This window comes from Hylobates moloch, unplaced genomic scaffold, assembly GCF_009828535.3.
Source record: "Hylobates moloch isolate HMO894 unplaced genomic scaffold, HMol_V3 SCAFFOLD_9, whole genome shotgun sequence".
Classification (NCBI taxonomy): Eukaryota; Metazoa; Chordata; class Mammalia; order Primates; family Hylobatidae; genus Hylobates; species Hylobates moloch.
In genome coordinates, this window is record NW_026652284.1 from 77,224,380 (window position 1) to 77,249,209 (window position 24,830).

A 24,830-nucleotide genomic window follows, 5' to 3' on the forward strand; every position below is an offset into this window, starting at 1 on the left:
TTTGTCATCCAGGCTGAAGCTAGCCAGCTGGCTCCTTCAAGAGCCACACACCTGGGTGTCAGCACATATGTGGTTATACTTGAGATATGTGGTGTGTCCATCTCAGAGCCACTCAAAGTCCATTTTAACCCTTCCCTATGGCTCCCCATGAGGAGGTGGGAAAACGAATCCTTTTAATAAGATTTAAGCACAGCTTCACGTTTTTCTGCCTTTGTTATTTCTCAGAAATGCCATTATCAGTCTGAATCAGAACAGATACTAATTCTTGGTCACAAAGTAGCACTTTTAGCACACTCTCACCATTTTTTAAATTTCAGAAACAGAGTTTCCTTGTAGGTAACTTTCACTGAGCAGACATTGTCAGCTAAAAATGGTTCTGGATCCACTTCGTCTGCCATAAACTTTAATAAGTCCAGGATAGAAATTTGTGTATCACAAGTCAATAAAATTGCCACCAAGCTGTTTGTGCAGTAATAAGGTCAATAAATATCATCCTCATTCAATTAATTTTCATTGACCTTAAGGAAATGACCTTCTATTTCCAAGTAGGAGAAGAAATTGGCCATGGAGAAGCATAACTGTTGCATCTGCTTTTCAGTTATTACATTACTGAAGATAGCATGGGCATCTAGCTATGCTTGTATATTTAGACTAAAAAGTAATCTCCTACACGGCTTATCCTGAAGTAGACCCAAATGATTTAATTTCAATTAAGATCATCAAAAGACCCCACAATCTGCTTGGGGTCATCCTAACTGCATCTTCCAGATATAATCTAATATCTCGCTGATCTTGGCCATCCATTGGGTTCTGCTGGGCAGGATATCAAGTTAAGGATGTGATGAGAGGCTCTCACTTTCTGGCCTGCAAACTGCATTTGTCACAACCCCTTTCTCCATTAACCTGGCCTGGAGATCAGCCCTGAAGTTGCTCCTTTGCTGTGCTGGCCATACCCTGAAGGAGACAACCACACCAGTGAGAGTTGAGTGCCTCTGATTTCCTCCTTCCTCCACAAGGCAGATGAGGGACCCTGCCATTTTTTTTATAAAATTCAAAATCAACTAAAGTATCACTTTTTTTATTTGATTATTTTCCCAGGGCTGCGTCCAAAGAGGACTCTGCGGCTGGTGCTCTGGACTGCAGAAGAACAAGGTGGAGTTGGTGCCTTCCAGTATTATCAGTTACACAAGGTAAAAACCCAGCCATGGACTGCTAAGCATTTGTACATGTAATATACAAAAATCCCTCTTATTGTCCATTTAAGACTTCAATAATACTTTCTGGTCAACTGGCCCTAGGAAACACCATTGTATGAGCCTTCTCCCTCCAGCCCTGTGAATGAGAATGCACTGGTAAACCGACGATGCTGTGGTGTAGAGCTGAGGGCTTTTCTTCTACACCACAGTCTGAGGCCAAAGAAAAATTCCAATTGCCATGCTGCCATTTTTTAAAAGTCTCCCTAGTTCTGCTGTATTCATGTATGTCAGAGAAGTAGTTATAGGCAAACATTCCCTCTCCCCACCAAGCCTATCCCCATACTTCAATGCCCGCCATATTCCCAGAAGCTTTGGCATTTGAGAGCCAGGTTCCGAGTCATTGAGTCTGCCAAGAGCATTGCCATGATGGTGGTGGAAATGGCAGCAGCCACAGGCCTCTGTCCCGGGAATGTGGAGGACAGCTTGGTTTGACACCAGCTGTCATTACACAAGTGTGAAGCTTGAAGCAGGAAGGTTATTGTGGATGGTCATGATTAGAAATACAAGACCACATGGAAGAGAGGGGATGGGGAGATTAATATCAAGAGAAAACTTTGAGACAGCAAAATATACAAGCTCAGAAATTCTCTAGATCAAGTCAAATGTTAGTTCAAAGAGTAACTCCAAAATCAATGAGCACATGCTGGCAAGCAGTGATGGTTGCCCAGAGAGGAGCATCTGGTCTGCTGCTGCTGCTGGATGGTTTCCCCTGAATGTCCAAATTAGAAGAAGCAGATCTTGCAAGCTTAAATTATCCAAATCAGAGAAGGGTTTCTTTTGTGAATTGTGTGTATGTTATTTTTGACCTTTTTTTTTCCCCAAAGTCAGTCTCTATTACCCTTTTTCAGTCAGTTAGAGTATAATGAGTTCAAAGTCATGAATTTGGTCACTGAATACAATTACTTACTGTACAAAGGACAACTTATGACCTATGCCCTACTCTTTCACCACTTTAGTTCTTTTGGCCTCAGGTGATCCTGGGGATAACATAATTCCAGACAAGTGTCCTTTGGTTGGTAGGTCAGTAACATCATTTTCTATGTGTTGTGGTAGACCACAACATCATATAAGGGTTGTTCTAGATTCAGCAACATTCAATTAATATTTTCTGAACGTGTACTGTGTTCCATACACTATGTTATGCATTAATGTTAGCATCAAAAAGATCTACCCTGACCTTACAAAGCCTACATTCTAAAGGACACTGACCATTAACTTAAATTATAAGGTGTTAAGTCTTTCTGGGAAAGAAATTACATCTAAGCTGAGACCTGAAGACTGACTGGAAGTAAGCTAAGGAAAATGGAGAGGGAGGGAGGAGGTGGGTACTGCACCTTGGCAGAGGGACCTGTGTGTGCAAAGGCAGGAGATGAGACAGAGCAAAGCACACTGGAGAAATGGAAAGGAATTCAGAGTGGCTGCTGCGTAGAATGCAAGATGCACAGTGGTAGGAGGGTGGAACAGAGAGGTAAGGAAGAGCCTGAACAAGAAGAACATATGAATCATGTTTAGAAGTGCGGACTTTATCTTCAAGGCAAGAAAGTAACTTATTTTTAAGAAGAAGCTTTAAAATTCTATACATATTGGACTTTATAAAAAAAACAGAATAGTTAAAAGAACTGTTCTTTTTTTTTCTTTTCTTTTCTTTTTTTTTTTTTTGAGACAGAGTCTCGCTCTGTTGCCCAGGCTGGAGTAGAATGGCGTGATCTTGGCTCACTGCAACCTCTGCCTCTTGAGTTCAAGCAATTCTCCTGCCTCAGCCTCCCAAGTAGCTGGGACTCCAGGCGTCTGCCACCATGCCTGGCTAATTTTTTGTATTTTTAGTGGAGATGGGGTTTCACCGTGTTAGCCAGGACGGTCTCCATCTCCTGACCTTGTGATCCGCCCTCCTCAGCCTCCCAAAGTGCTGGGATTACAGGTGTGAGCCACCGCACCCTCTTTTATTCTCAATAATACACTCTACTCCAAGAAAAAAATTGGATTTAAATTGCAATTGATCTGGCTAAAAATTTTATCATCAGTGAAATTCCTAGAATGTGAAAAAAGAAGGTTTATTTCTCTGTAATGTGAGTTTCACTGTAGCCTATCAAAGCACATGGATGAAATCGGAAATGCCTAAAATTCTGAGGTTGGCAGAAATACACACACTCAAAGGACATGCAATCACATAAACAGAACTAGTTTATCTTGACAGCATCCAGGCTGCCTCCATACAAATGTAGCTTCATGTTGGTGGCTAGTCTGCATTGCATTTTCAGAGATAGAATAAATTCCAGAAAGGGAAGACATTGGCATTTTGTTTTACAGTAACTCTTTACCTCACCTTTAAAAAGATATTGTGCATGCCTTGCATGATACAGCCAATTTCAAAGGACTTATTCTGAATTCTTATGATTAGCATGTTGATATTGACATTACTAAGATTAGAATCATTTCAAAGGTGGCTGAGTTTAACTTAAAAGTTAATATAATAAGCAAGTCACAAACCACAAGGGTAAATTAGATTGTCTTTAGACATCTCTGTGGCATTATTGAATGCCAGCAGATAGTCCAACAATATCCAGTTCACTCCAGTCACAACAGAGAGATCATCTGTTCCAAATAAGCTTATGCTAACTGCTGAAACAAATAATCGGTCAAATTTCAATGACCTAACATAACCCAGAAATATATTCCTTGTTCACTTAACATCCAATCTACAGTAGGGCTCTGCTTTATACAGGTATTCAGGGATCCAAGCTGACATACCCTTTAACAACATGGCTTTAATATGCCTTTGAGTATTGACATCCAGCTGGCAGGCAGGGGGATAGTAGGAGGTTTTTATGGGACAGTTCTGGAAGTGGCTGACATCATTTCTACTCACACTGTATTGGCAAGAACTAGTCATGTAGTCCAACTGTGTGAGAGGCTAGGGCATACAGGCACTGGCTGAGCAGCCACTTCCCAACAACAGCTCTATACTGTAGGCTGGGAGCATTCTATAGCTATATTCTCTATCTTTGGCAGAAAGCTGACCCACTCTAGGGTCTTCCTTTCACTTTGTTCTGGCTTTCCAAACACTTTAGCTACACAAGAGGCCAACTGCCCTGAGGTCTTTACCTCCCATGGTGCTCAAAGTTGAGATCAGCTCTATGAGCTGCCTAAAAGTACTCATCTTCACCACTACCAGGATGCCTTTATCTAGCAACACACAAAAAGAAAAGAAAAGGAGTCACAGTCTTTGACCAGAAAGACCTTACATTTTACTTCAAAAATAACTTTAAACGCACACATAAGAAAGTTAGTATAACAAACCATATATAATGAAATCTTAAATAATGTACTAAAAGTATTTTATTTTTATGGAGGATGCTATCATTGACAAAGTGCCAAATGGTGTAAAGGCTGAACAGAGTAAATGGAAAGGATTTAGAAAAGGGAGAAATCACTATGGCATGTTAGTCGTGAGGAAGGAGGCAACACCTAATCCTTGCAGAGCAAGTGGATTTCAGCCAGTGATCAAGAGGGCAGAGAAGGGACAGCTGCTCCCCTTCAGATGGATGATAATGGAGTCTCCAGGTCTGCCTTTGGCATTGGTGTGGGTGATACCAAATAAGAACAGAACTTTTATGGGGGGAGGTGGGGCGATCTATTTTAGTGATTGTAGAAATAAAAGGTGTGAACTTTTTAAATGACTCTGCTAACATTTTTATGATACAGTTATGGTTATTAGTGATCTATGTCAGGAATCAGAAAATTATGGCTGGTGGACCAAATCCAGCCTGCCACTTGTTTATGTACAGACTTCAAGCTAAGAAGTTTTTTCATATGTTTAGCTGATTATGCTACAGAGATTGTTTGTGGCCCACAGAACTTAAAATATTAACTATCTGGGTCTTTACAGGAAAAGTTTACCTATTTCTGGTCTATAATGATAAAAGTCATAAAATATCATCACATTATTTGTATACGATAATCTCTTTATCGTTTGTATGACCTAAAATATAATTTTGTAAATTTTGTTTGGAGCCTAATATTGTCCAATGTAAGTATATTGTAGGAAGATATTATTGTAATGATAAAAGCTTGCATGCACAGTCTTTTTTTTTTTTGCATTCTTATCTGGCAGTCTTTAATAATAGAGTTGGCTAAACCTACATGGCACTAGCTATGGAGAAAAACAATATGTAGATTATTCTTCTTTTTGTTTTTCTGAATGTAACATTCTTTCTTTCTCCTCACAAAGTCTTTTCAACAGCAAAAGTTCTACAAAGGCTATTTTAATAATAAATCAGTTTGTGGAATAATGAATTATTAATATTCATTATCCTTTCCTTAGTAAATATATCTTTGTTTACACTGAGAAAATATAAAATAGTTATTTTAAATTATGTTGTAAAGCGTATTGCTGAACTAATTTTCAAAATTGTATTTGGATTAAAAGCTACTTTTACTTCATAATTATGCTTTCTTATGACGTATCAGCTCAATTATTAGAAGTGCTAGAATTTACTATATTTACTAAACAATTTATTAAATTATAAAGTATGTGAGGCTATTTGTAGCTTGTGTATACATTTTGAAATTCATATGCAACTTTATCATAATGTCTAAAACACTTCAGGGAAACAAACTTTGGCTCAAAAATGGTCTATAAGCATTTTAGTAGCAGTTACTAAGTAAATAACTCAAACAGGAAGTGTTGAATATTTCACTGCAGTACTATTCACTAGAATAGAAATCATTCCTGAGATCCATTCAGCATGCCTCTAACAGTTCATAGCGGAAAGTCCCATAAAAGATTTCTCTTCTTAAGAAAATGCAAGTTCACATGTTCTTAAGAAAATGCAAGTTCACATGTTTCAATAAGTTGTTAAATTTTCTCTCCTTGTTTTAAAGTCCTTTTCACCATGTCTTTGATTGTCTTGATATTAGCACATAAGCTTGAGAATTACTTATATGGACAGTATATTGTTTGTGCTTTATTTAGAAGCTTCTTTTAGAAGCAACTCATTTTTCTTGCTGTGTTATTGAAGTTTAATTAGCGTTTGGTAAATGCACATATCTTAAGTACACAGCAAAATAAATTTGGAAAATGTATACCCCTATGTAATCATCCCCCAGATCAAGGTATAGAGCATTCCTATTACCCTAGTAAGTTTCCTTATATCCCCTTCAAATCAACCTCTGACTCTACCAAAGACAACTACTATGCTCCTTTGTAACTCCAGATTGGTTATGTCTGTTCTTAAACTTCATATAAATGGAACCACACAGTACATAATCCTGAGTCTAACGTCTTTCACTAAACAGTATGGTTTTGCAGTTTATCCATGTTGTTGCATTAACAGTAGTTTGTCCCTTTCTATTTTTTTTTTTTTTTTTTGAGATGGAGTCTTGCTCTGTCCCCCAGGCTGGAATGCAGTGGCATGATCTCAGCTCACTGCAACCTCCGCCTCCCGGGTTCAAGAGATTCTCCTGCCTCAGCTTCTCGAGTAGCTGAGACTACAGGTGTGTGCCACCACACCCGGCTAATTTTTGTATTTTTAGTAGAGACAGGGTTTCACCATGTTGGTCAACATGGTCTCAATCTCTTGACCTCGTGATCCACCTGCCACAGCCTCCCAAAGTGCTGGGATTACAGGTGTGAGCCACCATGCCCAGCCATCCCTTTCTATTACTGGTTAGTTTTCTATTGTGTGAATATACCACAGTCTCTTTATTCTCCAGGATGAATGAAGCAAGAATATTCTGTTGATGGACATGTGAGTTGTTTCCAGTTTTAGCGATTATAAATGAAGTTAGCATGAACATTTATGTACAAATCTCTGGGTGGACCTATGCATTTATTTTCTTTTCTAGGAGATAATTGCTGGGTCATATGATAGATGATGTTTAACCTTACCAGAAACTGCTAAAGAGGTGACAAGTTGTACCATTTTACATTTCCACCAACAACATGTGGGAGTCCTAGTTGCTCCCCATCTTTCCCAGTATGTGGTATCATTAGCCTTTTTATTTTTAGCCATTCTTATAGGTGTTATGTGTTTATATTTTTCAAAGTACAGTTCTGAAGAGTTACAAGAAAAGTCCTGACTCCACTCCTAATGGCCACTATTCTTTTGCCCTCCCTGCTTCTTCTTGCCTTAAGACTTTTTGTTTGTTTGTTTTGTTTTCTTTTGTTTTTGAGACAGAGTCTGGCTCTGTCACCCAGGCTGGAGTGCAGTGGCACAATCTCCACTCACTGCAACCTCCGCCTCCCGGGTTCATGCCATTCTCCTGCCTCAGCCTCCCGAGTAGCTGGGACTACAAGCGCCTGCCACCACACCCGGCTAATTTTTTGTATTTTTAGTAGAGATGGGGTTTCACTGTGTTAGCCAGGATGGTCTCGATCTCCTGACCTCATGATCCACCCACCTCGGCCTCCCAAAGTGCTGGGATTACAGGCGTGAGCCACCGTGCCCGGCCGCCTTAAAACTATCTTCATTCCGGTGTTCTGCTTTATGATTTCAGGCAGACCAAAGGCCTTTTTACCCTGCATGAGGTTTGTGGGGCTGTTCATGGTTGGAGGGACCTTATTTCAATTTAGAGAAACATCTTGGCAAGAGGAAGACATAGAAATGCTGTCCTGCTCATAACCACAGCCGACTCCCAAGAACACATGGGAGCTGTTGAAACTCAGCTGGAGCCCAAAGGGGAGGACGATTCTCTCAAAGGGCATGAGGAGGAAGATTTCTCTTTTATGCCCAGAAAAGAGGTTATTCTAGGGAGAGGGGAAAAGTCCAGAAAATGCCTTTATGTTATTCTTTATTGATAAATTATATTTTTAAAAAATATGAACTCTTGGTTAAATTCAGCTGGCATTCACTTAAAAGGAAACTTTACCACATAGAGAAGCATATTATTGCACTCTAGTGAATAAGAGTTTCTTTATAGGAGTGGAATTTGACTTTGAAATTTGAAAATATAGACGAGTTTATTGAATTTTCAAATCAGTGAATAAAGTGAGGGTTGTCCAGGTACCATTTGCCTAATCTGCTTTTCATGGGAATAATGTTGCTTTCTTCTCTTCTCTTCTCTTCTCTTCTTTCTCTTCTCTTCTCTTCTCTTCTTTCTCTTCTCTTCTCTGTCTTCTCTTCTCTTCTCTGTCTTCTCTTCTCTTCTCTTCTCTTTCTTCTTTTCTCTTCTCTTGGAAGGAGAACAGGATGTCATTTCTCATGTCCTGAAATGGACAAAGGAGAAAAAACATACCTAGCTTCAACTGGATTTCTGGCATTTGTTAATCTTTTCCATTTTAAGGAAAAATATGATGTGGCATAATTATAATGAGTAAGGTAATCTGGCCTTGAGAAAGCCTCATTACACAAGTTAATCAAATAAAATAGATTGATATGTCTTATTCTGGCATGAAAAATATTTTAACCTTTTCCTGATTTATTGCACAAACTTCTGGCAATTGAATTACAGGGATAATGAACACTGTTGTGTTCTGGTAGTCATTAATAAAGGCAATATTTTAAATAGGCTTTATTAAATGAGGGATGGGATGTGTAGTCATTCCAAATACACAAATTTATCTGAACTCTAGCCAACTCTAAAACTGAAAAAGCAAAATTGAATATTTTGTCAGAACTTCCTGTTTTGTCATACTGAGGAACAAAAAATCCTCTTTATGTATAGAAATACACAAAAGTGTTAGCTTCTTGTAGCAGTGAAGTTCTTGCCAGCTTCCCAACCTGCATTAGGTTTCATGTTTCACTCTAAAATAAAAGAATATGTTAGAAATGCTTTTGAGACTTCTTTGTGCTATCTGGGCAAATGTGTTTCTTTGGCATTTTTATTTTACCAACTCTATTTCCTCTATATGATGCTAATTTAGATAGAGTGACACTGCTAGAGTAAGGGTATTGTACTCATGTTGAGCTCTGGTTATACAAATAATAGAGCTGACGTACTCATTCAGCATAATTGTGTCTGGACTATGTCTCCAGCACAGCTTTTCTTATATCTTTAATGTTCCGTGCAGTATAGATGTACTAATCAGAGGTTATTGTCTCAATCATTACTGCTGGGCCTTTATGCATCCTGTGTTTTTCTTTCAGTGCCTAGATATTGCATTAGTCTGTCAAGCACATCACAAAATTGGTTTAAATTTCATTTGTCTCAGTGTGTTCTTGGTCTGGAGCCCTTGTAGTTCCTATATTCACATGATTTATACTGCACACCTGGGAGCTCTTAAGGGTCTTATTAGTAGAATTTGTGGATTTTACTTTTGTAAAGAAAGGAAAGGATTGTCTTTTGAATTTGCTTTCTCTTATGTAGTATTCCATTATGACTAGGGGAGTTCTGAATCTTATGTACATATGGTAATTATATATCGATGTATGCCAGTCTAGGCAGAGCTATCAAAATATCCCCTTTGATACTAGGAGAATCATATACCACCATGGGAATAAACATGAGTAGGTTTCAACTCATCTCTTTATTGCTCTTTAGAAGGGATCCTTCTTAACTGGCTTTTATTATATTTTTCTATATAAGAGAAAATAGTTTACAGTAAAAAGACGATGACAACTAGAATGGAATTTTTTCATGTTTCTAGGAGAGCAAGACCTTGCCTACCATTCTGAGATAATTTTTTTTAATTTAATGCCTTATGGTTTCAGATTATAGTGAAGTTTGACTTGAGTGTTAGTTTTAGCCCAATACCTCTAAAGAAAAGAAAAATATCCCAACTTCTCTGCTACCATTACTAACCCAGGTAAAACAATTGCCTTTTAAAGTTACTCCTAAGAATGTAGTGCCAAAACTCTGAAGTTTCTTGTCAATTATTTGGCTGGCATTTATTCTCCCCTCCTGAAACCGTGAAGAATGGCTTCAGCTTCTATCTAGTCTGTTTTACCAGCTTACAGGAGAGTGCCTTCTGGCACAAATAATTTCTGCCTCAGTGCCTCCCTACTCCTAACCAGGTCATGACCTGACCCAGAAGGACCCATAGCATATCTAGTGCATGAACTTCCCAAGGAAATCAAGTTGGCACACCAGGATGCACAAATCTGAACTGAGGCATCATGCCTTGACCTCACAAGTGAACTGCATAGGTCAGAGGCTTTGGGACTAAATTATCTCATTACATGTACTGGGGCCTTACTAAGTTAGAGTCAAAAAACCACTTTTCAATCACCAGCACTATTTTATTTTGCCTGAAGTTGTCTCCTGCCTTTTTGTTTTCTAAATCAGCGGTTGGCAAACTTTTTTTTTTACAGTCCAGATAGTAAAGATTTTAGGACTGCAGGTCATATGGTTTCTCTACTCAACTCTGTCACTGTAGGCAGTCATGGGCAATACTAGACAAATGAGTATGGCCGTGTTCCAACAAAACCGTATTTACAAAAAAAAAAGAATAAAGGCGGGTCAGATAGTTTACTGACACCTGTTCTAAACTGTTACAAGGCAGAAGTTTAGAAAACTTTCTTCAGAAGCCTTTTCTTATATCACAGTCACAGCTTTTAGTGAAAGAGATTTGTAGCACATAGTGGAATTCTAATGTTTAGAGATTATGTCTTGGTAGGCTAATAATAGGACTGTTTGTAAGCTTAGCATTTACGAGGCTGCAGTTGTTTCCCTGTAGGTATTTGGCCAACAGAACACACCATCACCAGATCAGTCTAGTGCCTTAGTTATATCCCACTGAGCCACACAACAGGCATAATTACCTTGTTGGAGGAAGAGGTTAACATACTTCCCCAGTATTTCTAAAAGCAAGAACAGAACCCTTTATAAAGATAGCTAAATGTGTACTGGAAAATATATTTTAAAGGATATCTATTTTAAATGTTTACACATATAGAAGGGTCTTTTAGAGAAATGAACATTCCAATACATTTTGGCAATTTCACTGTTTAACCACATCCTAGTTTTGTCCATTGGTTTGCTTACAGTATTTCTTTTTTAAACCTGAATGATTTTCTGGGAGAGAGGCTCTTCCCAAGTAACCCAAAGACCATTAGGTCTTTGGGTATTCAGTAGCCCTTCTGGAAGTTCATCTTCTACTTCTGGTTACTGTGGTTTTCTGTGCTTCCACGACACTAACATGTAAACATCAAAGAAGGGTCTCTCTAAGACAGTTTGAGGAGTGCATGGGCAGAAATACTGGCAGGGCTGTTTGCAAGACCAATGGCAGAAAGCAGCTCCTGGCTGGCTCATCCACTTTGTACTTTGAGAAGCAGTGTCCAGAAGCCAGGATGGGCAGTACCCAAACTATGTTACTTTAAGGGCTGAAGATCAGGCAGGGAACTGAGCCCCAGAATTGTTAGACATAGTTATGAGTGCAAACTGAACACTTTTGTCTTTCCTTCTGCTGCTCATCTTACTTGATCATTCCTGAGTATATTAACCAAATCCTGTGGTGTCTTAAAGAGACCATGGGTGCTCTGAGAGGCTGGTCTTGGTCTAGCTTTCTGATTTCTGTATCAATTGGGTCACATCTGTATTTCCTGCTGACTCACTGATGTGTGTAAAAAACACAAAGGCATACTTTTTTTTCCTAAGCAGAAGATCAGAACTTCTATTCCTTTTTTTTTTTTTTTTTTTTTTCAGGAGACCTCTCTCGTGTACTCTCATCAAATGCTTGTCCTACATTTGTAATTATTCATTCTAGAAGCTGAGGTTGCCCCTAGCAACCAGCAGTTTGTCTAAACTGTTTTGGTTTCAGGGTTGTCTTAAAGGAGAGTTTCTCAAAATCCATTTCTAAAGAGCTTTTATACCCCACACAGCAAAACATGTATAAACAACAATTCAAATTTAGGGAGCTTAACAAGGCCTTTCAACAAAGGTTTAAAGTGGTTTCATCACATGATTTATTTAAGATTAAACAGAATTTCTGTTACTAGTTAAAACGGGAGTGTAATTTGCTTTTACGGATTCCTATAGTTTCATTTAATAAAACTCATCCAATCAGATGCACTTCCTGCCCTGTGAAATCAGAGGCAGTGCCATATTTGTAAATGTGTTTCAGGCAACTCTCCAGGTAGTAACTGAGGGCTGGAAGAACGTATGGCATCCATCCGCCCTCACTGCAATAGCTGGATGTTTTTTCCTCTCCAAAGCTCTGGAAAACACTGTATTATACCTCACAGAGCCAATTGAGAGGCAATCAAACTGTTTTGTCATTTGAATTAGGAAAGGTCAAAGGGAAAAGAACATAATAGTAGACAGACAGAAAAGTGCTTTGTGAAAATTGCCCATTTTTTCCATGTAAGGAAAAGTAATTTGTTCCTTTTATTAGATCTGAAAATTCTGTACTAGAGATTTTTTTTGATAGATTTACAGAGAGAAAAGAAACCATCAAGAATTCTGAAAGGTCCCATTTCCCAAACAAATATGTAACAAGTTCTCACCATTTAAAAGATGGCATTATAATCTCTTGCATCTATGTGATCATTTATAAATTACGCTTTCGTGGACATCAAGTCACTGATGATAGTAATGACCCTGGTTGTTGCCAGATCATGTACTGTTTTCCTTATTTCACACATAAAGAAACAGAGGGTCAAAGAAGTGAAGAATGTACCCAAGGTTGCATAGCACAGCCCATAAAGTGCAGAGCCTGAACTTGGACTTCAGCCATGACTTCTATGACCACGTACTTCTCTGTCACCATCTTAAATGTAGATATCTACTAATTTGTCATAAACTGAAGTACATACACAGCAGTATATTTAGGAATGCTGGATAATCAGTAACATATAAATAGATGAAAGGAGAAGTTGCTTCAAGGTGCTTAGTTTAAAACACATATAGCATGGTATCAATTCTATACAATGGCCAAAGGATATTGTGTAACCATGCATACATCAGTTGTCACTAGTAATTCTCAATATTTTGTATTCACACTTCTCGGTATAAAAATAAATATTTGTATTTGTTCATGAAGTTAATTCTATAAATCCTGCTACAATGAGTTTTTAAAAAATAACCAACAACACTTCAGTCGTCAGTGTAATTTTCCTTTAGTTTGGGGCATTTTCTAGGTAAAGTTTTAGCTAAACAATACAGAAAAAATTAAAAAGTTCAAAGAGATCTTTTAATGATATGAAAAACTATTTCTAATAATAATAAATGTTAAAATCATTTCACTATTCAAAAGACTACGTTCAGAGCAGAGGCACCCTAACATACTACCCTAGGACATTTCCCACTGCCTTCATCTTCAAATAAAAGTGAGAATAGAACCCTAACCTTTGAGAGATGGAAATAATGTGTGTATATGTCTGTTTATATATCTTTCCCATGTGTATAGAGCTTAAACACTCTATATGTGAAGACCCTCCAAAAATCAAGTCTGGCTTTCTTCTTTCAGGATAACCATTCCCGAAACACCAAGGACAGGGATACACCAGAATGGACCCCTACCTGTGCTATATTTAAAGGTCTCTAAGGATAGAGATTTTATGTGTGTCAGTATTTTTTTAACACTATCGGACAATGAGACTATTCCTGGCCAGGTCTCCTTAGTAATTTCTTCATTGAAGGATACAATTTAGAAGATCGGGGGAGCAATTATAAAAGAAAGTGATACAATTTAGAAGATTGGGGGAGCAATTATAAAAGAAAGTAGCTGTAGGTCTCCAAAAGTTAAAGTCCCTTAATCCCAGTTGCCTTAGTAGTTCTTGCATGAAAGCACTAAGGAAGGATAAATGCCTGGGAGATGGGATGAATTCTGAATTGCAAAAGAGACATTTAAATATTACTTGCAAACTAAACTCAAAGCACAAATAATTTAACACTGTTTTTGTTTTAGTTTCTAAAAAAGTGGACTCTAATTCATTCTTTCCTTGTTCAGGAGATAAAACTATTTGTAACCTTTAACATGTTCTTTTCTTCACAGTTGAGAGCTCAGTTTGTTAATACTTTCTTTCCCAAACCGTTTTCTGAATGTATTGGAAAACTGCACCTGCCAGAATGGATTGGTGTTTGTTCTTCTTCAATGAAAGGTGGCTGTGATCAGGAGCTGCCCCTCTTAGAGAGCTCAAGCTGCCAAAGCCTAATACAACAGAGGTGGAACGGAAAATGAGAATGAAGGACATATTCAAAAATTTAACAAATTGTTGGTGCCTAAGGCATGAAGCCCATTGGTTTCCAAAGAATTTGGCAGAAAGATTTCTATCTTCTCATCTTGTAGGCAATTACCCTAATATGGCACACTTTTGTGATGGCTTTCATTGAAAGGCTCTGTTTAAACATCTTTTTCTGAATCACCAAGATAAGAATGGAGCAAATGAAGGGAAAAAAAGTATTCACTTGTACACAAAGCTGCTACCTTCAATTCTCTGAAATTGTAGTTAATGCCTAATTATACTGACATTCCTATTGTACAAAAGTGTTGAGAATGCAAATATAATTTCCCAGCTAATTATTTCATTATATGGAAGTGACGTGTGAAGTAATAAATTAGCATCATCTTTATAAGAACCAGCAATTCTGGCTTTAATATTGAAATTTTCAAGTGGAGTGAAGTGCTTTTTTCTTATGACTACTCTGATTAGGTGAAAAATGCCTTTTAAATTTATATGTATAATACACCTCCTTCTTTTAGCTGATATTTTACCATTAAGATAGGACAGCGATATTTATGTGAGCATATTATTACTGAGAAGGAGACCCAAAGGATGTCAAAGGGCAGAGCTGCCAGCTGTGACAGTCTGGCTTGTACTGCTTTTCTTAAATGTGGTTCAAAGCAATCAGATTATGAATAACAGTGAAATAAACTTACTTTTATTTTTAAAATACAACCACCATTAACATCTCCCCAGTTAGAACAACTGAATGTCAAATAATTGTATTCTCAAATTTAAACTAGAAAATAGTAGAGCTTGAGGAAGGGGAGTGGAAACTCAATAGTGACACACTGAGCTGGGTTAGAAGGTATTCAGTTCTCCATTACTTTGATTTAAGGATCGTCAATTGTTAGCGGTGCGATTAAAATTAATACAAATTTTCAGGAAAAATAAAACTACATTAAATGCACAGGGGTTTTTAAACTGACAGTATCATACAGTGCCCAACACTTTTGTTTTTAGAATAAATCTATGTCTAAGATACCTTCAATCCAGAGTCTGCAGATGTCTCTGAACCCTTTGGTCATTAGCAGTGAAGCATTGGCATTAAGGTGCCAGGCCACTTTGTGTCACCCATGCTCCTTGTTTTGACAGGGTGCTAAAGGTGTACCTTGTGGTTGGCAGCCTATTACAAGGCATATTGAATGCATCTTTCCTCTGTACTTTCAATTTGGCTAAGTTTTTACACTTTATTTTTAATTTTAATACTTCTATAAGCCATATAGCTTCTCCTGAAACTCTAAGGGAGCTTTTGGCAAATTGCTCAGTACCCGAGTGGGAGGCCTCCATGATTCATGGCTGGCTACACCAGTCTTTGCTCACCTTGAACACTCTAGAGTCTATTCTGAAGATTTGGTGATTTCTATTGTTTTTCATTGTTTTGCCTCACACATGAAAATCAATCTTCTGTGTACATCAAAATATAATGAAGAATTTTAATCAATAATTATGGACTGTAATTTAAAATTTAATGATCTGCGTTGATACCAGTGTAAATAAGTGAAGTGTAAAATACATTATCCAGGGCCCTTTCTGTGTGATGAAGTTTGCATGTGGACAAACAATGACAATGAATATATGAATACAATACAATGAATATGTTTATTTCTTTGCCTAGAATTTGGTAAGTTTCTTATGGAATGCATCAATAACAAGATACATTCCAATTTCCAAAATGTTAAAAAAGGAGAATACTGTGATTCTTACATTTAGAGAAATATGGTATTTTATCTTTTGAATTTTATAGTGGCAGAAACAGGAGATGCAAAAAATCAGAAAAACAAGCCAGACGTGGTGGTGCACATCTGTAATCCCAGCTACTTGGGAGGCTGAGGCAGAAGGATTGTGTGAGCCCAGGATTTGTGATCAGCCTGAGCAACGTAGCAAGACCCCATTTCAAAAAAATCAGAAAAATTGTACTTAAGTAGCCTTTTGGTCCTGATTTGCTTGAGAGTCCAGCTTCTACCCATTGTCCTGACATAATCATTGATAGAATCCCCTTTCACTCTCAAAAGTGTCCTGGCCTACATAGCAACTTAAGTAATGGTTACTCTACTTATTAGTTACTTTTGTTGGTAATAACAATGTCTCAAGAGAACAGAATAGCGTGGTATATTATAGCCCTTTGAATAAATATATTAAATTTATATAATCCTCAGAACAACCCTATTAAATAGGCCTTTCTTTTTGATGAGGATGTGAAGCTCAGTGAGATTAATGGTTGCCAGGATCATTTAGCTATTATGTGACAGAACCAGTACTCCAACCCACATGTCCAGGGCAAATTAATTCCATTGAGTTTAATAATAATAACACTATGAATGATCGTCCTCATCACCATTATTACCTTACTAATAAAGCTACCATTTGCCTGACAGAGGTTCTTAACCATTGCTGTGCCACAGACCACTTTGATAATCTGGTGAAACCTATGGACCTCTTTTCAAATAATATTTTTGAATGCATAAAATAAAATGCATAGTATCACAAGGATATGAATTTTGTCAAAATATAGTTACCAAAAATTTTAAGCTAAATTTGCGATATAGTTATATATGTGGTTTTCCAAATGAATTAAACAAGATCTTGAAGGATTATTTAATTATGACTATGATATCAAAGCAATGATGAACATACTTAGAGATTTCTGCAGCAAGTCTAATGTGATATGAAAAGATCTATGATTTCTTCCAGCAACGAAGTGACAGGTTTTGCTAATACTACTGAAGTTTGTTGCTTACAGTCATAATTAAAGGAAATTCTAAATTTTACATAGAGGTTAGTAAAAATAAAGATGTAATTTTTTCCCATTCAAGTTCACAGACCTCTTCCAAGTGTATCAACCCCCAAGGGACTCCAGTTAGGACTTCCTGCCTTAGGATAAACCTGCAAAACAACTATTATTCCCATTTTACAAATGAGTAAACTGAGGCTCAGAGTAATTAAGTAACTTGCCTAATATTATTTACCTTATGGCTGAGAAGTGCATCAAATGGCATTGGCACTTGTACATCACCTCCTTTTGCTCCCCAGTGGCAATCACTATAGAGGTGGGGATTGTAGTGTCCATCCCTCTCTGAGACTGACAACCTTTTCAGCATGGTTGCCCTAGTCACTTGCACATCCTTTAAACACCAATGATGCCCTTGATGGAGAACACAGATATCCAAAGAGAAACTGGAGGAGAGGTCTGAGTGCCTGACTAATGCTTTTTATTCAACCCACCTTGAGGATTTCTAGTGTTCAGTATCCCATCAGTGGTCCTCACATGGCTCCCCAGAATGATCGTTATTCCCGACATATTTGCTGCTATTTTCTACCATAGCTATTTTCCTCTTCTACCTTTAGGTGATTATTGCTGCTACTTATTACTATTCCCAGATGAAGGAAATTGTTTTTCTTCACCTCCCTTAGTTCAATACAGGTACCTATTTGGATTTTTTCAGTAATTGCTATAATTCCTTAGCCTCTCTTTATCTAAACTATACCCATTAAATTATGTTAACTCTTCTCAAAGCTAAATTGCCTCATCTGTTTATTATTTTCCTCATCTTGCCTGAATACTTTAAAACTTACAAAATATGTGACGCGATTGTTAAAGATCTAAGTAGTCCCAGGACACATTTATTAGTTACTGTAATTGAGTCTTACTGATTACACATGCATTATAAGCCTCATGATGTGCTAACTTTAGCACAACAAAGATACAGTTTTAAAATATTATATATTTAATATTTTTTAAATTCTATGTTGTCAGTTCAGTTACTGTTGCTCATCCCCTTCTCCTCCTGAGTAATGGCCATGTTATTTTGGTGAGTCTGACATATGGGAGAGTCTCATCTTTAATAGCAAAATGATGATGACATAAAGTCTACTGAGAATATATTCAGCCCTGTTTTCACCTGAGAAGAAGGAGATTTTGCCACTTAGCCTCCAAAATAAGAGCATCTTATTCCATTATTGAAGGGACCTTTGAAGTTTCACTTGTATTTTGATAATTTATGGCCACTTTTTAAAAAATCACTATCACTCTATATATCCTTATGGAAAGTATTTGTTTTTAGCACTTATAATGGATGTTGTAAACATTTGTATATTATTAAGTGCTTTATCACATACACAGTAAAGATTCAGCTAATTGATTGTGGAACTGTAGGTGTTCTTGAGAACATTTTTTTAAAAAGGAAAACAGATTCTGAAAAACTGATGTTATTTTATCACCAACATAAGTAACCACATCATCATCATCAACATCATCATTATCTTCACCACCACCACCATCATCCAAAATGGCATCTAGTTGCATGCTCGCATGGGTTCACATATACAAATATACACACATATGTGTTTAAACACACACATACATGCATATATTTATTAATTCACTCAACACATGTTTACTGAGAGCCTACTAAGTACCAGGCAGTGTTTTGAGGTCTGCCCTCATCTTGCTTCCATTCTGGTGAATCAATACTGATAATAAATTGGATAAATAAGTAAAATTGTATGTTAGATGAAAATAACTGCTAAGGAGAAAAATAAAACAGGGAGCAGAGATAGGGTACATGAGGAAGGGGCTGTTTTAATTTTTGATTGATAGAGGGGAACAAGGCAGACTTTATGGAGGTGGTAATATTTGGTTAAGACCTGAAAGGAAGAAGAGGAGAGCTACATGGATGTCTGGAGGAGAGCATTCTACAGAAGGTGGAGAGTTGTTCCAAAGGTGCTGCTGGAGGCCATGCTTGACATTCAGGGGATAGGGAGGAAGCCAATGTGCTTGAAATGGAGCAGTGAAAGGAAAGCAGTAGGACAAGAAGTCAATATAAAGAAGCCCAGGCAGAGTCAAGCCCCATGGGCCATTTTCTCTGAATGAGGTTGGAACTATGGGAGGCTTTTGAGCATAGGAGAAACATGATCTGAATCAACATTCTAAAATAATCATTCTGGCTGCTTGGTTGAGAACAGACTAAAGGGGAACCAGAATGGAAGAAAGATAATAGTCTAGGCAAGACAAGAGGGTAGTTTGGAACAAGATGATAGCTGTGGAAGGCACAGCAAGTTGTCAGGCTGCAGACAATATTTTAAGGAAGGAGCCAACAGGATCTGGTGGTAGATTGCATATTGAGTATGAGAGAAAGAGAGGAGTCAAGTGTAACCTGACAGTTTGAGGCCCAAACAACTGAAATGAGGGGAGTTAGGCAGGGGGAAAGGGGGAGATAAGGAGTATGGGTTTGAACATGTTAAGTCTGAGATATCAGACTTTCATGTGGAGAGGTCAAGTAGGCAGCTTGGTAAAAAGTATAGAGTTCGATGAATTGACATTTCTCAAAAGAAGACATACAAATGGCCAACAAACATATGAAAAAATGTTCAACATCACTAATCATCAGGGAAATGCAAATAAAAACCACAATGAGATACCACCTTACCCCCGGGAGAATGGCCATTATTAAAAAATCAGAAAACAATAGATGTTGTCATGGATGTGGTGAAAAGGGAACTCATACACTGCTGGTGGGAATGTAAATTAGTATAGCCTCTATGGAAAACAGTATGGAGATTCCTCAAAGAACTAAAAGTATATCTACCATTCTATCCAGCAATCCCACTACTAGGTATCTGCCCAAGGGAAAAGAAGTCATTATATCAAAAAGACACCTGCACATGTACATTTATCACAGCATGGTTCACAATTGCAAAGATATGGAATAAACCTAAATGTCCATCAATAGATGAGTGGATAAAGAAAACGTGGTACATACATACCACGGAATACTACTCAGCCATAAAAGAGTGAAATAATATCTTCTGCAGCAACTTGGATGGAACTGGAGGCCATTATTCTAAGTGAAGTAAGTCAGGAATGGAAAACCAAATACCACATGTCCTCACTTGTAAGTTGGAGCTAAGTCGCGGGTACGCAAAGACATACAGAGTGGTATAATGGACACTGGAGACTTAGAAAAGGGGAGAATGGCAGGTGAATGAAGGATGAAAAAACTACCTATTGGGTATAATGTATACTATTCGGGTTACGGGTGCACTAAAATCCCAGGCTTCGCTGCTATACAGTGCATCCATGTGACCAAAAAACCACTGTACCCCTAAAGTTATTGAAATAACAAAATGTTTTAAGTGTAGAGTTCAGGGGAGAAGTCTACAGATAGCCATAGGCATGGAGTTTTCTTCATATAAATGCTCCGTCTGAATGGAAAATAATAGTTACCCTCTCACAACACCCCTGTCCCCTGTCCAGTGGAAACTCAGCTTCTATGTTTTCAATGCTGTGATTGTTGGTTTTGCTCTCCAGGGAATATAGTGCCCTTAGAGGCTCTGTCTCTTCATCTTGAAGATCACCTTGTCCTAGGGTCTGGATTCTCCACAAGCCTCCTTTATCACATCATCATGACCCTCACTGGAATCAGTCTCTCTGAACTGTTTTCTTCCTCCTCCTGATGTCTCACTCCCCTCTCTCCTTTCTTCAGGGCTACTGTTGCCACCAGTTCCTAAAGCCATTGGATGCACCACCTTTCCTTCAATAAGTCAGCTGATGTAATTGGATAGAGACAGTTTTGTGGCTAACTTGTTCAGCCTTTTTGAGGTTCAATTCCATATTCTGTAGACAACTTGAGGCTTCTTTAGTCATAAAGCCAAATAAATAATAACTCAACTCTCGCCTTCAGATTCTCCCTGACCAAGATCATTTCACCCATTTTTTAAATAGGCTGAAGGATGGCAAGGGCTGAAACAGGGAGACAGGATGCTACTGCAGTACTCTAGGTGAAGGCTGGTGGTCACTTGGACTGAGTCAGAACAGTGAAACTGACGGGAAGTTGTTGGAGAGTAGGTCTATTTTGAAAATAGAGCCAACAAGATTGTTGATAGATTGCATTTTGGGTGTACAAGCAAGAGAGGAGTTCCAGAAGGAACCAGCTCTACCAGCACCTTGATTTTAGCCCTGTAAGGCTTATTTCAGACGTACAACCTCCAGAACTGTTAGAGAATAAATTTTTAGGCCAGGCACAGTGGCTCATGCCTATAATCCTAGCACTTTAGGAGGCCAAAGTGGGTGGATCGCCTGAGCCCAAAAGTTCAAGACCAGCCCGGGCAACATGGCGAGACTTTGCCTCTATAAAAACACAAAAAAATTAGCTGGGCGTGGTGGTGCACCTGTAGTCCCAGCTACTCAGGAGACTGAGGTGGGAGGATTGCTTGAGCCTGGGAGGCCAAAGCCACAGTGAGTCAAGATCATGCCACTGCACTCCAGGCTTGGTGACAGAGTGAGACCCTATCTCAAAACACACACACGCACACACACACACACACACACAAATTGTGTTGTTACAAGTCAGTGACTTTGTGGTAATTTGTGACAGCAGCAATAGGAAACTAGTACACAATTAGACATCTAAGTGGAGATACTGAGTAGCTGTGGGATATGAGTATAGAATTCAGGAGATGCATGAAAATATGAATTTGGAACTCATCACCATACAGATTTATTTAAAACCATGAGCCTAAATAAGGGTTCCAACAGAGTGAGTGTGATAGAGAAAAGAAGAGGCCTTTAGTCTGTTTCTGAGCACCCCAATGTCTATTGGTCAGGAGGATGAGAAAACCAGCCAAGAAAAATTAGAAGGATCATCCAGTAAAGCATAAAAAGAGCCAAGAGTCTGAGGTTCCAGAAGCCAAGGGAAGAAAGCATTTCCAGGAGTAAACAAATGTCAAGTGCAGCTCCATCACAGGTTTGAAATTTGATGCTCACTAATGGTTTCCAATTTAAATTTTTTGCTAATGCCTACAAAAATTCTAGGAGGGACAACTAATGTTTGAGAGTGAGATACTCTACAGAACATGCTTATATTTATCCTTTTAGAGATTACCTAAGCTCTGATCCTCTCTTGGAAAGCTACATTCTGGACGTTAGTTGGATGCTTAGAATAAAGTCATTTGTTCATTTGACAAGTATTTTCAAGTGCCTGTTAGCTAGGTTCTGAGAATATGCTGATGAACTAACAAGATCCCTGCTGTCATGGGAAAACTTTCGATCTAGGGTATTTGCTGAGGCCAAACATCACCTCTTTTATCAAGCTTTTGCCAACATTTTTCAGTAGTTGCTTTCCCTTCTTTGTACATATTCATAGAACTCATTGCATTTAATGTATTAGCCAGTTATTGCCTCTGCTGGTAAACTCTCCCCTCCTTTAGGAAAGCAACCCTATCTTAGTCATCTTCATATATAGGTTCCCTCATATGTAGGTTGGAAATATGATTTATTATTAAAACCAGGAAATGTTTGCAAGAGAAAGGGGGCTCTGTTAATTAACACCAAGACAGTGGATGTAAACTGGGACTTCCTAGGGCAAACAAAAATGTATAGTCACCCTATCACTCAAGTTTATGTCAAAAGAACTGTTGAATAAATACATTTTGCTTCCTGAAAAAATACATTTACTGAAATGTGACTTAATATTTTGCTTTTGGCTTTAATTGAGGATCAATATGTAAGAAATAGTGTTAGGAAAAGTGTTTCTGCATCTTTTGTAAAATTGTTATTGGAGACTGTGTCCATTATTTTGTCCAGTGTTCCTCATATAAAGAGCCATGTAATTACTCCTCTTAGACTTGAGCGCTAGAAAAAAATACTGCTTTTTTCAAGGAGACGGTGGTGTACTTTCTCTTCCTAGATAATGAGAGCTCAGTAATACATCAATCACCTCTCACATTGGCAGCCACAAGCTAGAGCTAAATTACATACTCAAGTTGCTATTGAGGCTATGTCAAAATGTTCCAAATTGTGACTTTTCCTTTGCCTTAAACATTTATTGTGCACCTACTATGTGCTTAGTTCTGTTATTTAATCTAGAGATATGGCAGAGATCCACACACGTGATTCCTGTGTTCATGGCATTTTCTTGGTTCTAGTGCATTTACCTACTCTTTTAGTACAGTTATGAGGATATTTTCTTGTAGTAAGCCTTAAATTTTTGCAGGAGCAAGGCAGGTATTAAAAAAATTGAATGAAGTGCAATAGGCCAACAAATTAGGGAGGGGTATGGATGGTAGTCACAGAAGGCTTGGGCAGAAGTAGGGCATGAAGTCACTTGAGCAGACCAAGGAGCCCTGAAGTTCATATTTTGGTACTTTCGTTTTTCATAAGGTTTCAAACCTGCTAATTTTCTTTTGAAAAAGAAGAAGGAAAGGCCTGCCTAAGAAAATATAATTATTTCTAAAGCTGTGTTTAGCATCTTTACTAATATTTGTAAAGAGTACTTGATCAAATAAGGCATATGTGGATATTATCACAATCCAGAAATGCTGAAAGTGCTTGTCTGTAGCCTAGAGAAAGAAAAATTCACAAATTGGGTTTTAATATGATACACCCTAAGATTGAGTAAATATTTGGGTTCTAGAGTATAGCGTAGTGTATTTTTGCAGGACAAGAAAATGATGAGTACTGTATTTTTTTAAATAACCTGTCTACTTATAGGTAGATGAACTTAGCGGTCAGTTATAACCTTAGAAAGGGACTTGAAGAAGCTGCTGCAGTCTTCCCAACCAAGAGAAGGGCATTAGAGGTCAACCAGAAAGCACTATCTTGGCTGGTACAACAATGCCATCAAAAACAAGAAACACATCTTTATGTGTTAGTTTATTTAGCATGTCACAGTATTAAAGGAAAATGGTCAAATGAAGGAAAGGTTCTTCAGGCAGGCAATTTAGTTGTTACCTTTTGAACCTGGAGAAGAATAGTAGTGTGGTGGGTATAACAGGAAAGACTGACAGATAACCTGTTAGAAGAGGGGACTGAGAGGGATAGAGAATGAAAAAGGCAGGGAAGTCTGCTCCTACAAAGCCAGCTGTGTTGGCGCTTTCTCTTCTACAACTGCATACTGAAACGAACATGAAACCAGTAGCATAAAACACTTGACCAATATATAGCATTAAAGGAATCAAAATTTAATTGTGAGCTCTTGAGTCCCACTACTTCTATTATTATTATATTGCTTCAACATGAAAGAATAAAATTAGAAGCTGAAATAGATATTAATTTGCTATGTAAGCCTTTTTTAAGTCATATCTACCGAATATCCTGGATATTGCATTTTTTAAAAAAGCATATCAAATGCAGTCAGATTTGCTGTATAATACAAATAAAATTACTCTTTTTAGCTAATGTTTATGCCACATTTTTAGCCTTCTGGCTCACTGTTATTACCGTAGTGTCATTTATGCAGGGATCGTGTGTTTTAGGGAAGTTTAAGAGTTATCCACGGGCCTTAACAAGCACAAGAGGAGAATTCACTAAGATCTAGAGTGCTTCAAATGACATTGCAAACATTGGACTGCCTGAAAACATAGGTTTGTCTCAGAACAGAATACCTGTGTGCACACACAGAGAATGATAGGTCTGGAAAGGGATCTCCAGTGGCTACTCATTCTGTTCCTGTCTCCAGGTACGATGGTGGCTACC

At 38.0% G+C, this 24,830-nt stretch overlaps 1 protein-coding gene across 1 annotated transcript in view; it reads left to right on the top strand.

The window, feature by feature from the left end:
- CPQ (carboxypeptidase Q) overlaps positions 1–24,830 on the top strand; it is a 523,193-nt gene that overhangs the window by 400,742 nt on the left and 97,621 nt on the right. The window contains exon 6 of the mRNA XM_032760098.2: positions 1,099–1,190. Coding sequence (XP_032615989.1) covers positions 1,099–1,190 — 92 coding nt within the window. The remainder of the gene's footprint in view (positions 1–1,098; positions 1,191–24,830) is intronic.